Below are 17,364 nucleotides of genomic sequence, written 5' to 3' on the forward strand. Positions count from 1 at the left end.
ATCTTCTGTTCGTCTGTGGCTTTTTTTGATGTCTGGGATGTTTGGGGTGTAGATGTGGTTCGTGGTGACAGCGAGGGGAAGTCAAAGCAGCAGCAGCAGCGAAACAACCAACGAGAAACCACCAGACTAAACATCAGATGCAGCATACTAAACTTAACCTGCTTTTTTACTGAATGTATGTAATGTTTGCTTGTCAATGATGCTGGATCTAGAACTGCAAACGAACTTGAGCCAAAGCACGCGTAGAGTTGTTTATTTAGTTCATTGAAAAGCTTCAAAAGTACAGTTTGTCCATCAGCTGCCTTTTACCTTCTAGTTTTAGGTGTTAAGCTGTCAAATTTCATTCTTTCTTATTGTCGTTGACCCAACCAAAGAAATTCTCATGAAACAAAGGTAGCTCATCATTTCTCTGAAGTCCAGGGGCACGTTCAGTCGGAAACAGCTCGAGCTTTGGTTCCCAGGTTAAAGAATACATTTCCCAGCAGCTGTGACACATGTTTTCTCACCTTTCGTGGGTGTGTCTGAGGTTTGACTCACTCAATAGTGCCTCTGTCACATAAAGAAAGCTGTACTCTTTCTTAACACGTCTTACACAACATTGTGTTCGCGCACCAGTACTTTGATTCCGTTTCGTGAGGGCTGGATGCTTCCCAGGTTACTACTGTAGGACCAGAGCCTGTTAGCTAGGGATGCTAGCTCGGTTGCAGCATATGTCAAAGCAGTTAAACAGTCTCTTTCTCACAATTTCACTTTTGCATTTTGGAAGAATTGCCTAAAAATAGAGTTTCCAAGTAACGATTCGACATTTTTCTGTTAGTGAATGGTTGAATGAAGACACTATTAATAAATTAGAATCAGATTCGGGGTTTATAAGTGTTTTACACACACACAGGGATGGCCACCCAATCTGGTTAAAGAGTATGCAAAATTTTAAAGCATCTTGCACAAGTTAAATCTCCAAAAAAATCTGCATGTAGGAAAGAAAAAGACAACAAATTATTTAAATATGAAACGATTTAACTCTCCCTGAGAATATAAACTACATTCCACTTCCTTTTTACGGGTTAAACAATTGTTGCAAACAAACAAATAAAATGATGCATCTGATTTGATCCAGTTGTTTGAGTGTGATGGAAAGAACTACAGAGGAAAAGGAGCTCAGTGCAGTTATCTTTCTATGTCTCACTGCTGCCCCCTGGTGGTGTGCAGCACCTGCACGCCTCACTGCAGCTGCCTGCTCCTGTTTCATGTTTCCTGATATGTTTCTGCTGTGACTCGCAGCCAAATCTTCCCTCCACATCCTCCTTTATCTCCGTCTGACAGAGCTTGTGCTACGCCATTGTTTTCATTCAGCATGAGGGAGGTGACTTCCTGTGTAGATATCGTCAGAGTCTGTGGAAGTAAGACACGTTAGTGATAATCCTGAAGGAGGGTTATGTGTCCACAGTGTGTGTCCGAGGCCAGCAGGAGAGGGAGAGTGTGTTGCTTAGTTGACACACGGGAATGTCCTGTAGGTTACTGACCTTCCCTCCTCCTCCCTCTGATTTGACCCTTGTTTTTAACGGCCCTCTACCTCCTCCTCCTCCTCCTTCTCCTCTTATCCATCCGTTTTCCTGCTCAGCGTCTCTTTGCACCTCTCAGCCTCGTTCCATGTCAGCCCCCCTGGGAGGGAACTTGGCACCAGTAGCAGAGCACGAAATATCTGGCATGCGTCGAGCAGCCTCCCTCTTTTAGAAGATTTCCACCTTGTTTTTGTAACGTAGTGACACAACAGACATGTCACCTTCAGATTCACCTTCAATTTTAGGATCTTTTGTGACTCAGTCTTTAAACCAAATAAGAGATTTACTTATCAGATGTCTGGAAGTTGTGATAAAAGCGAGATGAGCTAATGTTAGCCTAAGCTCAGTTTGTGGCCCTGCCAAAGAGCATTAAAGAAACACTGATTTTAACACAAACCTGCTTTATTCAGTGTTTTACTGGTTTTTATCAACAGGTGCTTTTCTTTTGAAGAGGAGGAGACGAATGCAAATAATTTGGCTCATGTTAAAAACTTTGAAACAGGATGTCAGGAGGGGCTGCAAGCTAAGCTGTGGCTAACAATGTTAGCTTAGTTTTTGGGTTAGGATTACACCAGTGTTTATTGTTCACAGAGTATCGGAGAACCTCTGATTTTTATCCTGATTTTTAACTCATTTTTTATTAAATCATTTAACTTGATTAAGAGTTTTAGGCATCAGATGTCAGGAAGTTAGGAGAGAAACAAGGTGAGCTAATGTTGGCTCATCCCAAAGCCCTGCCAAAGGTTGTTAAAGAAATGCAGATTTTTAATGCTAAACGCCTTCATTCAGTGTGCGACATGTCTTTTTCTGTTGAAGAGGAGGAGACTTCTGCGAATAATTCTGCTCATGTAAAAACCCTGTGAACAATGAATACAGACGTAATCTTAACCTAAAAACTGAGCTGTAGTTGTAGCCGCAGCAGCTTAGCTTGCAGCCCCTCCTGACATCCTGTTGTTCTGTTGAGTATCAGAGAACCTCTGAGCTTTATCCTGATTTTTAACACATTATTTTATTATGTAATTTAACCAGATTAAGGGTTTATGCCATCAGATGTCAGATGAAGTTATGAGAGAAACAAGCTTAGCTAATGTTAGCCGCAGCTCAGCTCACAGCCCCTGCAGCCCTGCCAAAGGCCGTTAAAGAAACACTGATTTTTAACACTAAACTGCTTTATTCTGTTTTTTTCTGGTTTTTATCAGCGGGTACTTTTCTTTTGAAGAGGAGGAGACTTCTGCGAATAATTCGGCCTACGTTAAAAACCTTGTGAACAATGAACACAGAAGGAACCCTTAAAGAAGAGTGATAATTCATGAGGGAGTCATAATTTCGCTGTAAGGCCCCTCCCCAGTTCAATACACACTGAGGTGGATTTTATAGGTCAGAGTTAAGCGATAATCACGCTTTTGCACACCTAAAATTCAGCTTTAATCTCATTGATTTAGTGATTTAATAAGAATTTTTACAAAGTAATCTAATGGTCCCGTTAATCAACCTGGTGATCCAAATATTGAGTTCATGCAGATTCAATGACCACTAAACCTGGTCCTTTGTTTTTCCAGGTCTTTAAAGGTGAATTTCAGCTCCCAGATTTCCTAAAAGAACAATCACAGGTACAGTAACATTCCTGCCTGTTGCTGAGCTTTTTCTTCTTCATTTGATTTCCAAACTCGGCTTCTTTTTAGTGTCTGATTTTGAGTTCAATCATCTGCCGCTCAGCCAACGATCTCGCCTCAGTTCCTCATCTCTTGTGTTTGACTTGAGTTTCTCGCCATGTATCGCAGCCTTTTGTTGTTTTCTGGTCTCAGCTTCATGTTTTTGGTCTTTAGTTGTTTTTTTGTTTGTCGGTCTCTTTGTGTTGTCCTGTTGTGTCTCGGTTCGAGAGCCCGATGCTGGCTGAAGAGCACGTCTGCCCTCCTCTGGTAGTTAGACGTACCTGCATCTTACTTTCTCCATGTTTTAGAGATGCACCTTTTGCTTTTGATTTGCTCATCAAACCTTTTTTATCCACTCAATCAGCCTCTTTGTTCATCAAATTCTGCGAAAATCATGTCCTGTCTTTAAGAGTTGGTGTGTCAGCTGACTGTGGGCATCGTCTTGCTGCTTTAAGCTGCATGTTGTGGGATTTTAACTCTTCCTGTAACTTCTGCTCGTCTGTTTTGTCTCACAGATTCAGAAGTCTGCAGAGGGACCAAACCCCAGTTAGGAGCAGAGGGAGTGCCGTCACCACAACACACAGGTACAGATGCACTTCATAAACAACAGGATGTTAAATAGAAAACTCAGGATGAGCTTGGTTTTTGGTCGACGATTTTAATTCATCATGAAATTCTTGTAACACCTCAGCGTACAGAAAGTAATCTGGCTTCTCCAGACTGGTGATTTGGTTTTGAATTTCTCGGTGGCTTGAAAAACGAGCTTTTATAAACCATAACGAGAGATGTTACGGTTAATTTTAGCCCCTTGGATTTGTTGCCGCCCATCAGTTTATGTCAGACTAAAAGCCAAGATTGTTTTTTGTCTTGAGTTTCTAAATTTAGAAATAAACTTTATTAAGTTTGAGCGAAAACGTTCAACCTTGTTCATAGCACAAGTACAGCTAAGAGTTATTTCCCTCTCGATCAAGATGTTGATATTTTTGTGTAACAATAATCAGTTACTATCAAGTCTAAAATAATGTCAAAAATAAGACTTGCATCAGTTTCCCAGACGTGGAGGCGGCATCTTGAATTATTTCATGATGTTTGACCAACAGTCACACAAAGTTTGACTGCAGCACTGTCAACATATAAGAGTTGTTCAACATATAAGAAACTTTTTCTTTCTTGTTTAGAACTACAATCCTTTTTTTTTCAAATGGCACATTTCGATAGTGAGGATTTCAGCAATGACAATAAAAAACAGTGTTGTCAATTTTGCGACTTCCTCGCTAGATTTAGCGACTTAAAAAAGAAAAAAAAAGACTAGAGTGAACGTTTTCAGGCCAGTGAAATACATTATATTGTAATTCATTCCCAGATATGCTGCTCAGAGTGATCGCAGTTCCCGGCTCCTCTTCCAACAGCTCCGAGTTGCTCTCTCTCCTCTTGTCCTGTGCGCGGCAGCACTGTGCAGGCAGTCAGGGGTGGGCGGGGTGGGGCTGGCCTGGGGCAGCAGGCAGGAACAAATGTGCTCACAACCACTGAGCGTTATGCAAATGAATAGGTGATGATGTCACCAATATGCAAATTAGCATATGACGTCATCTGATGACTTCTAGCAACTTTTGGAGCTAATGCTAGCTACTTTCATGGTAAAACAGTTAGCAACACTGATTAGAAAAATATCTCAAAAGTAGACAAATTTGGATCAATGAGTTTGATTTCGTGCTGGAGGCTGGACATCTTTACCTTTCGACAGAGCCCTGCTAGCTATTCCCATTTGTTTCAAGTCTTTAAGCTAAGCTAAGCTAACTGACTGCTAGCTCTAGCTTCATTGAATCTGCTCTTATTCTAACCCTGAAATCTTCATGTCTCAGAACAGGACTCGGTGCAGCAGAACAGAAAATCATGAACATCATCTCACCATCTGTCGGGCGTCGGCACCTTTCAGAGGTCACGTGACCACAGTAGGACCGTGACCTCACCATCAGCACCTCCTCCTGCGGGCTGCTACCACTCCTCGTCAGCGGAGAACTCTTGGCCTTGGATGTTGTACTGTACAGAAACATAATACTAATACTTCTCACACCCACAGAATGTCTGCTGATTGTTATTTTCGTGTCACATCACGCTCATCGATCTTTTAGAAATGATTTCTGGCTACGTAGAGAAAAAAACTCTGTGATTCTGTTGTAAGAAACTGCAGTGAACCGAAAATCGCAAGAAGTATTTATGAATGGAAAATTAGCTTTTGGAAGATGCAATACCTATTTTAATGTTACTTTTTTTCATGCCTTTGTATTGTGCAATGTCATGGGTACTGATCAGTTTGAAGTATCAACCGTGATAAACGATGCTTTTTCTACACCTGTCGTCTGTCTCTGTTCTTTTTAAAGAAGGATTAATGTCACTTCTCAACCAGTTGTGACCACAGCTAAGGGAGAAATAACTAAACAATTCAGTGCAATTTGAAATATTAGTCCAAGTTTTTGCAGTGAGCAGAAGCTCCTGATGAGACAAACAGCTTGCCGATCTTTTAAAGTAAATACGTTTGGATGTTGGTAAGAAATGCTGTTATTCTCTACATTGACAAGTAAAGTTTCTTCTACACATTTTGCAGGAAGAGAGCAACAAGATAATTATTTTTGTCATCTTTGTATAAAATCTGATTCATAAAAGTCCAATATTTTAGCTTGGTGAATCTCCCCTCCTCCTCCTGAACTTTGTCTGGATGAACTCTCCTGCTGCTTCCAGCTCCTTGAGGCTGACCAGTGTCCAGTGTGATGAGCTGTTAGCTCGGATCAGTACCAGGATTTCTTTGATAGACACCAACTACTGCCGCTCTGTTTCAGCTGTGGAGCGCCTGTCCATCTGTCTCTCTGAGTAGCAGTTTCACTGTATCTAGCAAGTCACACGTGGGCTGAAATCTGTCTTACTACAGCGCTATCAACCCAAAATAAACAGATGTTACTGAGATTTAATCACAATAAACTAGTCTAAAGGACGCCCAAATGATTACATGATGATTTAAGTTTGTAAAAGTCTCAATTAATGCTTTGTCGAACCTGTTCAGAAGGCAAGACAAGCAAAAATCTTTTAAAATGCTTGTTTTTTAAATGGAGTTTGGTGTAACCAGCAACCTGAGGACGTCAGGAGAATCTAAGACTGTTTTAGACTTTAAGACTGAATTTAGACTGTTAAACCAGATTTAAGGTGTTTTGCTGGACTCAGGGAAACGGCCATCTTTGGAACATTTTAAATACTAACTGACTCCTAGATGAATCAAAGAAAGAAGGGGCAGGATAATAAGAAATTAAAAAATGTGTTTAATAGAAACCTTATGTAGACTTAGGTTTTATTAATGCTTTGTATAGAAAATGTGAGCTTGATGATGTCGTGTTCTACAGCAGGAACAGGAAGTAAAAAGATCTGATTATAGCGAGTCAAGTAATTTCAGTGATCTTGATGCATTCGGTTTATTTTTAATCTACAGTCCCCCAATGAGACTTAAACCAAAGAAACCTTTTTGCTGCGCTATAAACCCAACAGATTTTCATGTGAATGAATTGTGATAACCAGGTCAAAAGGATGCCGAAATAACTACATCGACATGCAGAATCGTTAAAAATAAAAAGACATGCTTTGTCATGTCTCTCCACAAGACAGCAACAACTTTTTAAACGCTTGTTTTTTGAATGGAGTTTGGTTTGACCCATTCTGATGCAATCACATGCGTCAGGAGAATCTCAATGCTGATCTGCTTTTATGACACAGCATGACACAATTCGTTGCTTAAGGTAAAATTCGACTTGCACGAATGACGCAGGCCTTTAGCATTGATTTTATATGAATTGCCACATGAACAAAAAGGATTTTAGAGATGTGTTTTGCTAAATTAAAGAAGCAGCCTGTAGCTGAAACAGATGCTGATGAGAGAAACAAAATAGAAACTGCAAAAAAAACCTGAACATTTAGCTGAAAGATGCTAAAAAGCTCCAAAGAGTTAAAGGAAACTGCAGCTATTTTATCACAAATTAATTTGAACCTTTATTAAAATAATGATTAAAGCAGCTTTAAAGCCGTCTGCTGGTGTAATTTAAAAGAATGATTATAAACAGAGCGGACAAATGCAATTAAGTCATTATTAAGTCATAAAACATTGCACAAGTAAAAAAAGGAGGCAGAGCGGCCGGCTAATGAACAAACTGTTATTTAATAATACATTACATTCAAGGCAAATGATACATCCTTACCAATACATATTCAGCAATGCAATCATCGGCTCTCTAAATAAATAGAAATTTCAGTGCACAACATTGAAGAAAGAACACTTAACAGTCAACGTGTAACAACGTCTGCACACATTCTGCATCTCTGCACAGTTTACACCTCCGACTATAGTGCTGCTAAAACCAACATAAAAAATAGATCTCAAAATAAGTTATATTTATATTTATGCTCCGACTGTCTTCATAGAAATATTGGGCTTTCCGTTTCCTATTTACAGCAATATAGACTTTAATGGGTTTTCTCAAACGACAGAAATTGCACAGTAGTTAAAGAATCACAAGTTTCAAAAATATTTTACACACATAGTAAACAGTCAGTCTTCAAGATGCAGTATGAAATTGCACATTGTCGTCATGCCACAGAGGGGGCTGTTTCAAGGCTTTGGTACACAATGTCCTGATTGGAAGAAGAAGCTCGGCTATAGCCCCCTGGTTTCCCCGCCGCCGCCGCCGTCCCTCCTCCTCCTCCGGCAACATGGCGGCAGGATGTGGGGAAGGGGAAGAGGCCGCAGCGAGAGAGATACATCCACACCTCCGCCCGTTCCTGGAATCAAACTAGCGAATGAAGAGAGCCGGATCACTACAGTACACTTCAGGATTGGGGAAGACTCTTGGCACTTGGATCACAGGTGCAGGTCCGTGCTGGACGACCAATCAGATGCAGCCGTGTCGGACATTTTAAGGAGGCGAGGAGATAAAGGGTCACACTGATGAGCGGGATCGGAAACAGTATCAAAAATTTCCCTTCAGGTACAAACATGAATGGACTCTGTGCTGTAACTGTGAAGCCCACGACCATTAAATACTGACTCGCTGAACACTGGAGAGAGTTTGGCATCAAAAGCAGCTTCATCTCTAAAAACTGGGACCAAAGATCGACCCCGGACAAGCACGATTAACTTCAGACGCTGGACTCAGGCAGGATTGGAGCCACTTTTCCTGATCAGTGAGCATGTTTGACTCTACTTTCAAAGTAAAACATGGATTCAAGGCTTCAATGTTTCTATTATTTTCAACAAATCTTAAAGCAACACCGACTTTATCCTACGAAGAAGAATTGTGTGTGTATTTTAAGGCAGTATCAGTATGAGAGTTGAGCCTGGGGCCGGCGCTTCGAGGACTGCGCCTCTGCACGCTGGTTGCAGGATTTAGCCGCTGAGCTAATCCAGCGCAACTTCCTTTTCTTTTTTTTTATATTTATAGGACCGCTGAAGAGAGACAGTAAATATGGCGAGTAGAGAGTGAGGGGTAGCCTTAGGGTAGGAGCGTCTGCTCTACCAACTGAGCGTAAGCAGCGCCCTCAATGTTTTTTTAAAAATGCAAATTAAAATACTTCTTCCTCCTCTCAATTCTTTCGGTGCCTTGGCCCTAAAACTCTATCATAAAAAGGAGTTTGATTATACTAAATCCCTTTAGTCTAAGTTATTTATTCTAATAGAAATCAGCCTTAAAAACCTAAAACCTTAAAAATGTTTCTAGAAATATTCCCATGGACACGACCTCAGTGGACGCTGCGGCCCTTAACTGAAATCATGGTACAAAACAGAGATGCTCAAGTTATATTTAAGAGGACGGCCTGTGTGCTTGTGTCTGTTCTGTTGTGCTGTTTCTTCTGTGTTAGAACGACGATTCAACATGTCTTAACCACCGACAAACATGCTCAGGAAAAATGGCTGCAATTCAGTCTGAATTTCTCAGCAGGTTGGCCTCTTGTGGCGCCTCAAAACACCACAAACCCTGGCATTCTTCACAGGCACCATGAAGGAAACCCTCACAAAAAGTGCAACTCAGTACCTCGGGCTGTCACTGATAAAGGCAACATTTGTGTGATAATGAAAAAGAAAGACGAGGGGGAACAAGGGGTTAAAAACACACATGCTTGTTGTAGAAAACACTCATGAAAAGGTAGTTGGCACAGTCCATTTGGTCACTAATGAAAACTTCTTCGTGGCTTAGTCTTCTGCTCCTCTGTGTGTAAATCCTGCACTCTAGTGGCCTCCGCTGGTACTGCACGGAGGAACACTGACAACGCTTCCTGACAGGCATCAACATGTTCTGGTTCAGAGTCAGGAAAAGGGTGACACTCTAGAAAACTGCAGTATTGATAGAGCTAATGCTGTGTGTGTAAATGTGTGTGTGTGTGTGTGTGTTTTCATGCACGCACACAAGCTCTGTAAGACTGGGGAGACTCAAGAATGCGTTCACAGTGTGATCAAACTCACAAGCATGCAGACAAATCCACATGTCTGGACGGACACCATGGGCATTCCATGTGAAGGTAAATGTAAACAGATGGAGGCTGAGCTCCAGAGCCGGGCCCCCTCAGCAGCACTCCTGCCCCGCTCTTCTGGGCAGGGAGGAGACCTGGACTCCCTGGACCTGCTCCGGGTAGGTGGAGGCCAGGAAACACTCTGAGTCTCGGAGGGATGAGAGGAAGAGAAGAGTGTCCTGTTGATACTCTCTCCCTCTGCATCCTCACATTCCTCCTCCTCCTCCTCCTCCTCCTCCTCCTCCTCTAGAGTCACTTGTTGTCCATCAGAGACTGGACTTTGTGCACCAGCTCACGCGCTATCTTCAGGATATGTTGGACGTCATGACGCTCGGCCATCTCTGTGGATTAGAAACACAATAAAAGAATCACAAAAAAGCGTAACTTATATATAGGTTTATTTTAGCTAACAATTTCGACCATCTATCCATATTATGCACTTTACAATATCAAACATATATCTATAATTTTAGCTTACTGTTCACCCATTTATCCATACTTCTGGCTAAAGTAATCAACAATTTATTCACTAGCATTCATCCCTACTTTAAGCTAACAAACATCCAATTTATCCAATATTTTTCTAGCTTCACTTTGCAATATATTAGTTAACAACTTCAACTATTTATACATTAATTTCATCTAACATTTTCATCCATATATCTATACTTTCAGCTTACAATTCTAACAGTGTATCTCTTCTTTTTAGCTAACGATTTCAACGGTTTAGCCATTTCTTTTTAGCTAACAATTGCAACCATGTATACATTAATTTTAGCTAACAATTTTAAACATCTATCCAGACTTCTGGCTAAAGATATCAACCACGTAGTCATACTACTATCTAATTATTTACAGATTCTATCTATGTATATATTACCTTAAGCTAACCTCTTCAAGCATTCATCCCTACTTTAAGCTAACAAAAATCTATCAAATATTTTTAGCTTCGCTTTTTGCAAAATGCATCTAAACTTTTAGCTAACATTTTCAACTATTTATACATACATATTTACTATTCATTTTAGCTAAACATTTATTACAACATTTAGCTAACCCTCTTAACCACTTATCCATAATTTTAGCTAACAATTTCAACTATATATCTAGCCTTTACTTTCAGCTTACAATTCTAAAAGTGTATCCATCTTTTTGCTAACAATTTCAACCATCTATCCATATTTCGCATTTTACAAAATCAGACATTTATCTATAATTTCAGCTTACTGTTCAACCCCTGATCCCATCCTTTTAGCTATTTTAATAATTCATATATTTCTTTTAGCTACCAATATCAATATTTAAAACATTTTTGTATACTTTTAGCAAAATATTTTAACGATTAATCCATTATTTTAACTACTGTATTTATCCATAATTTATATTTTAACGATTTCAGCCATTTATTTATACTTTTCTTCACAGTTTTGTGTCTTATCATTACTTCCTACACGTTACTACAAACTGTATATGTTGGTTGAGAAATGATGAATCCACACGTACAGCATGTGTGTGTCTCTTACCATTGAAGAACTTGATAATGTCAGTGAAGTCCATGTTGTTGTCCATGATGATCTCACGGTAAACTGTGACCAGAGCCAAGGCCAGAAACAGGACAAAGTGCTTCGAGGAAATCCTGGGAGCGACCCAGATCACCTCCCACACCGCGAACACGTCCTCGTACAGGAGCTCTGCGCACACACACACACACACACACACACACACACACACACACACACACACACACACACACACACACACACACACACACACACACACACACACACACACACACACACAAAACACATTTAAACAACACACTAAACTGCTGTCCCAACTTTCAATATCACAGTGGTCTACTTCTAATAAGTAGTGTGTGATCTAGTGTGGTCTAGTCTGGAAAAACTGCCAACACTGTGAGTGTTATCAGAAGTCTTTAGGCCCCCAGTAGTCTATGACTAAATACAGCTTTAAAGCAGACACATGAATGAGTTTGAAAATCTCCTGTAGGTCAGTGAGAGTAAAGGATGTGTTCACCTCTCTTGAAGTCCAGCAGGAACCAGCGGTAACAGAAATAGAAGTGAGTGTAATCTCCATTCTGCTGCATCAGTTCAAACAGCTCCGAGTCCAGGATCTGACATCAGAGAGAGAGCAGAGAGAGTCAATGACACACACATCCGCACACACACGCACACACACACACACACACACACACACACACACACACACACACACACACACACACACACACACACACACACACACACACACACACACACACACACACACACAAATTAACTAAGAGTTATCCGTCACCTGGATGAGTGACCTCATGTTGGCAAAGTGTGTGTCCATGGCTCCACCATTCGGGAAGTTCTGACTCATCCTCTTCATTAGCTGAGTGAAACAGCTGTACGCCAGGCACTCTGACACACACACACACACACACACACACACACACAGAGGAAGAACATAAGGTCATGCAGTTACGACAGCACTAAAACAGGCACATGATGATGCAACAAATTGAAATTGTTTATTTGTTGCTTTTGACTAACAGGTACAAAATCAATCTCTCTCTTTAAAGCCACCAGACTCCATTGACAAAAACAGTGATTTAACATAAAAGAACACATCATTATCCACCGCTGCCTTTACTGGCTAGTTTTTTGTGTTATAATGTATCGCACAATTAATGTGTTGGATCTGTACTATTTAAAACACTAAAGTCAAACAGTAACGCAAACTAACTAACCAAATTAGGCAGAGTGAGGTCAGCCACTCCCTTGATCTGTGAGGTAAAGTTACAGTATTTGTCAGTGGAGTCTGGTGGCTTCCAAGAGAGCAATTTAATGGATGTTTCACGTTAAAACAAAGGTCACACAGGTTGACTGACACTTAGAATAATAATCTGAACCTGTTAGTGGAAAAAAAACATTTAGAGGACGTATTTTGATCAGGAACACTTTTCCTTCAGGGATTATTATTATCTACTGGAGCTTATTTGCTCAGTTCTGTAACAGCTACTGGGGCTTTTTAGTTTTTATGTGTGATCTTTACAACAGTTAAAGTCTGGAGATCCACGTGTTTATGATGATTCCTTGTTCTCACCATCATCCAGGATGACCATGAGGGGAGCGAGCAGGTCACACATGCCCTGAACGTAGCCGATCTCTAAATGCTCCCACACGTAGCTGCAGGCAAGAAGAAGACATTTCAAGGTTTGAAACTACAAGTGACACCTGTCACAGCACACATTACAAAACTGACACTGATTCTCAGACTGTGACTGATTTAAGAGGGGGAACGTTTATTGATTATTTACATGGTGGCCGATATAGTTAATGTTTGAGCTGGAATGAAAATAGACTTCCCCTTTCATGATAACATATAGGCTAACAAGAACCTAAAATTACGACTTTATTCTCGTAATCTCAGATTTCAATAATACACTAGTACTCCGTCGTATTTGTCAACCAATTCTCGAGCTGCAGAAAACGCTGAGAGGATTATAAACTGAAGTTTGAGCAAATAACGTGATGATACCATTTTTAAATCACCCCAAGCAATATTTTCTGCATGAGAACATGTTCTAAAAAATATACGCTAATACTGAAATATCTGTGATAAACTCATATCAGGCCCATATTTGCAGATAATATGTCGCTGTGATTTGATCCAGTGTTCAAAGCTTTAAGTTAAGGATCTCAACGCTCCTTCCTCGTACCTGCACATGATGTTTCGTAGTTTCTCCAGGTTAGCTGTGGTGAAGTAATAATAGTTGCGGTCGCAGCGCTGCACGTCTTTGTCTATCCTGTGGAGGTTCAGGGCGACGGTGTCCAACAGCTCGATCTGCGGGAAGGAATCGCTACGAATATCAGTGTGTGAAGAAGTTTAAATCAGAGTCATTTTTATGTGTTTGACAGGGAGCAACTTGAGTCTGTCCATCTGATACTTTGGTTCATATCAAACTCTCAAAACTCAAGCTGGCTTAACCTCATGTTTCCCAAGCTTTCTGCTGAGTCAGAGTGAGTAAAGAGACATATCCACATACTGTATATGAGGAGAGTGAAGGTAAGATCCCCTCTGCAGCTGCTCCATTGGTCACCAGTTTGTCCAGCTGACTGCACAGCCTGTCCTCAGTCAGAGACTCCTCGCGCCCCCCAAGCACACCTGGAGTCCTGCCCTCATCCCCGCCCCCCCCTTCCTCCTCCGTACTCTGCCCGTCGTCTATGCTGGACAGGATCTGGGAATGAGCAGAGGTCACTGAGTAGTTTCTGGAGGAGGGGAGACCCGAGTCCGGGGAGTCAAACTCCACCAGAGGGCGCTCCTCTTGGGGGAGGGCTGCAGGGGGAACCAGGGTGGTCATGGTGGGGGTACTGTCCTCTCCACTGGGGGTCTCCTGGCTCCCCGCGTCCGGCTCATCCACCGACATAAACACCTGAAAGTGGATGGAACTTGAACTGATGTGCTGCACAGAGTTTGTAGCCGAAGTAGGGCTTTAACATGTACAGTGAAATAAAATATACAGATAAAGAAACACCATTAAAAACACACAAAAACAACTTTAACACACCTGAGAAGTTTAAAGTATAATAAGCTAACAATGCTTTTAGCACTTGCTATTTTTTTAAAGATTTATATCTTAAATTAATTGATTTTAGTTGCTAATGTTTTCCAGAGTCGACGGCCTTTTATGGAGGAAGATGATTGTCCAAATTTAGCTTTTGTACATTCACCTAGCTACTCTTGTACGGTCTTATCTTTGGACAAGTGTGAGTAGGTTTTATAAACTGTTGAAATATTAACTAACTAATAATTATACTAACCCTAACCCTGAGAACTGATCTAAAAATGTAAATGAGTAAAGCTCTCAAAACTAAGTAGATTTAATTCTTGTTATTATGTGACGCCACAGTGATGCCACTGGAGAAGCTTTTTGTCCCTAATTTTCAGTGACTGACTGTATAAAGATGAATTAGCTTGTGGTGGACCTTATCATGGTATGCAGTTAGGACTTCAGCTGCTTTGCTAGGGGCACAGCTGATGCATAAATGACTATCTTTTGCATAAAGCTGGAATCTGGCCTCAGGACAAACTAGTCATTTATAAACAGAATAAAAAGCAGAGGACCGAGGACTGAACCTTGGGGAACGCCCATTTTCTTGTTTCAAAGGGATGACTTTTCTTGATTAAAGCTCATGTGAGGAGTTTTTTGGTGTTTATGAAATGAATAGTGAAGCATCTCTATGACCTGCAAAAGCAAGTAAGACCAATAATGACAATACTGATTATTTCTTTATAGATATTTTGAATGTAACTGCTGCCGCGGGGTAGGTGTCAGACGAGCAGCCTTTGTTTACATTTTTCAGGGCAAAGATTCTCGATGAGTGATGTTTAAATGTTAAAAGAAAGCAAGAGGGGATTTTATACCAGACAACACAACTTACACGTGCACAGGACAAGATCAGAAAAGAGATAATAGGTACTTCTTTGTCCACAGGGGGCGCCAAAACTGACACAAACTGAAAGTTCTTCACAGGAGCTTTAACTCTCACACACAGCTCTCAGGTCTGATATAACCCAAACCAATCTTCTTTGGAGAAGCTGAGCATGAATACCTTAGCCAGGTTAGGTCAAGAAACACTGTCTTACTTATGCCTAACAGTGCTTCACTTTTTTAATGAAATAACAATTTACAATTTGGTCATGAACCGAATGTTGCAGACAAAAGACGGGATTGGTCACTGGGTGGTCATCTCGCTGTGCTACCACTACCTTTTCAACTAGTTGCTTATATTCTGGTGTAATTTTTGCTTTTTCCAGTTATTTTTGAAAAAAAATAACTCACCCTTCCTTTGCAGATGAACGTGAAATGTAAAGAACAGTGTTATGAAGAAATATATCAAGCAAAAACATGCTTTTTGGAATTAAGAAAAGTGAAATGATCAGAAATGCAACATTATATAATTCATATAATGCACACCTGAAGAATGTTAATGACAGCATCGAGTGATGTTCATTATATTAAGTCTGAGTCTACAGAAACAAATCTCTATAATGCAAAGTCTAATAAGGAGTGTGATGTTGGATGAATAAATGTCGTCTTGTGTCGGGCTTCTTCACCTCATTGCTGAGCGTTGAGTCTCTATGAACGAGTCGCAGGACGTGGCTGTCGATGCTGCTGCCTGACGAGAGCTTGGCAAAGATGGCCGACTGCATCTCCTTCTCCCTCTGTTTGACGATCACCTCACACGCCTTCCACTCCCTCATCACCTGCTGGTAGCGCTCACTGATCTTCACATCGATCTACACAGGAAGAAGGACATCCCATATTAAAGGTGAATTACGGTATTTTTAAAACAGGGCGTTATGCTACATGTTTAGGGGTCTAAATGACTTGGCTTCAGGCAGTACACAGAAAATGTGCCAGATCAAAGCACATCCATTTTCTTTTCCTGACAGGCTTAGATTGTTATTCTAAGTGTCTAACAACATTTCAGAAAGGTTACCTAAAGAGATAGACCTTTTTTAAAATACAAGCTCCATTCTTTAAGCAGAAACTGCAGCTACCAGACTCCATTCAAAAAAACAGCAATTTAACAGGAAGGCTGCTGGTCTTTCTAGATCAATTAGTTGTTTTACTGGTGTTATAAACGGTTAATTTTGGATTAGTTAATTTTGGGTCCAACACCATTTTTGGTTATCAAGCTATTAGAAAAACAAAAATCACAGTAGTAGAACGGCAACTTCCATACTCTGTGGCAGTGTAAAACTGATAAAAATTACTGTTTTTGTTGATGGAGTCTGGTGGCTTTGAAGAGAGAGATATAACGTCTGTTTGTGGTTAAAAAAAGCATCTTCCTCTGTAACAAAAAGGTCTGTCTCTGTCGGGATCCTTTCTGTGATGTTGTCATACACTTAGAAGAAGAAATCTGAGCCTGTTTGAGGCAAAAACAAGAACATTTAGTGGACACACTTTAATCTGGCCCAACCAGTACAGCCTGTTCTGTGGCTGCCAGAGAAGCATCTATTGGATTTATCCCAATCTATCAGGAATTCAGACCTGAAAATATGTGAAACACATTGGGCGGGGTTTAAAAGTACCGAGACAAATTAAGACAGTGTGCATCTCTGTGTGTGGTCTTGCCCCTTCATACATCACAGAACTCCTGTCTCCTTATCTGCCAGAAAACTCAGATCCTCTGACCAGAGACGTCTGTCTGTCCCACGCTGTCGGAGTGTTATTGGGACAGGGCTTTCTCTGTCGCAGCTCCAAAACTGTGGAATGTTTTGTGCTTTTTCTCCTCTTGTGTTTTTGTTTTCCCCGTTTTTAAATGTGAAGCACTCTGGATCGACTGCGTTGTGTGTAAGGTGCTATATAAATAAAGTTGAGCGAGTCGACTTCTTTACCTGGCTCATGTCCTTCTTGCCCATGCCGAACTTGTAGTGTCCCAACAGAAAAGGCCACACCTCCTTCCTGATGTCGTGCTGCACGCCGCCATAATAAACCAGCCGCAGCAGCTCCAGCTCCTTATAGTTCTACACAAACAGAGACAAACATGTTTTAAGGAACATAAACCAAAGAGAAATACGACGGGAAGAAG

The 17,364-nt window shown here is 40.8% G+C and overlaps 2 protein-coding genes across 5 annotated transcripts in view; one reads left to right on the plus strand and one right to left on the minus strand.

Annotated features, from left to right (window-relative positions):
- tpst1 (tyrosylprotein sulfotransferase 1) overlaps positions 1-5,564 on the plus strand; it is a 48,357-nt gene extending 42,793 nt beyond the window's left edge. Inside the window, exons 4-6 of one of the 3 annotated variants that reach the window (XM_069676723.1) lie at positions 3,122-3,172; positions 3,730-3,798; positions 5,077-5,564. In XM_069676723.1, the coding sequence (XP_069532824.1) occupies positions 3,122-3,172; positions 3,730-3,765 (87 nt within the window). In that variant the 3' untranslated portion in view covers positions 3,766-3,798; positions 5,077-5,564. The remainder of the gene's footprint in view (positions 1-3,121; positions 3,173-3,729; positions 3,799-5,076) is intronic. The other 2 variants (XM_069676724.1, XM_069676725.1) reach the window with 2 other exon arrangements.
- A 3,491-nt stretch (positions 5,565-9,055) lies between these two features.
- The window catches only part of sgsm2 (small G protein signaling modulator 2), an 83,092-nt gene continuing 74,783 nt past the window's right edge, over positions 9,056-17,364 (minus strand). For both annotated transcript variants that reach the window (XM_069676532.1, XM_069676531.1), the window contains 9 exons: positions 17,171-17,299; positions 15,884-16,066; positions 13,812-14,198; positions 13,485-13,609; positions 12,869-12,951; positions 12,074-12,183; positions 11,795-11,891; positions 11,281-11,448; positions 9,056-10,098 (listed from right to left, as the gene is read on the minus strand). In XM_069676532.1, coding sequence (XP_069532633.1) covers positions 10,010-10,098; positions 11,281-11,448; positions 11,795-11,891; positions 12,074-12,183; positions 12,869-12,951; positions 13,485-13,609; positions 13,812-14,198; positions 15,884-16,066; positions 17,171-17,299 — 1,371 coding nt within the window. In that variant the 3' untranslated portion in view covers positions 9,056-10,009. The remainder of the gene's footprint in view (positions 10,099-11,280; positions 11,449-11,794; positions 11,892-12,073; positions 12,184-12,868; positions 12,952-13,484; positions 13,610-13,811; positions 14,199-15,883; positions 16,067-17,170; positions 17,300-17,364) is intronic.

This window comes from Semicossyphus pulcher, unplaced genomic scaffold (genome assembly GCF_022749685.1).
Source record: "Semicossyphus pulcher isolate SPU_LCO1_2020_fin unplaced genomic scaffold, fSemPul1.0.p SCAF_26, whole genome shotgun sequence".
Classification (NCBI taxonomy): domain Eukaryota; kingdom Metazoa; phylum Chordata; class Actinopteri; order Labriformes; family Labridae; genus Semicossyphus; species Semicossyphus pulcher.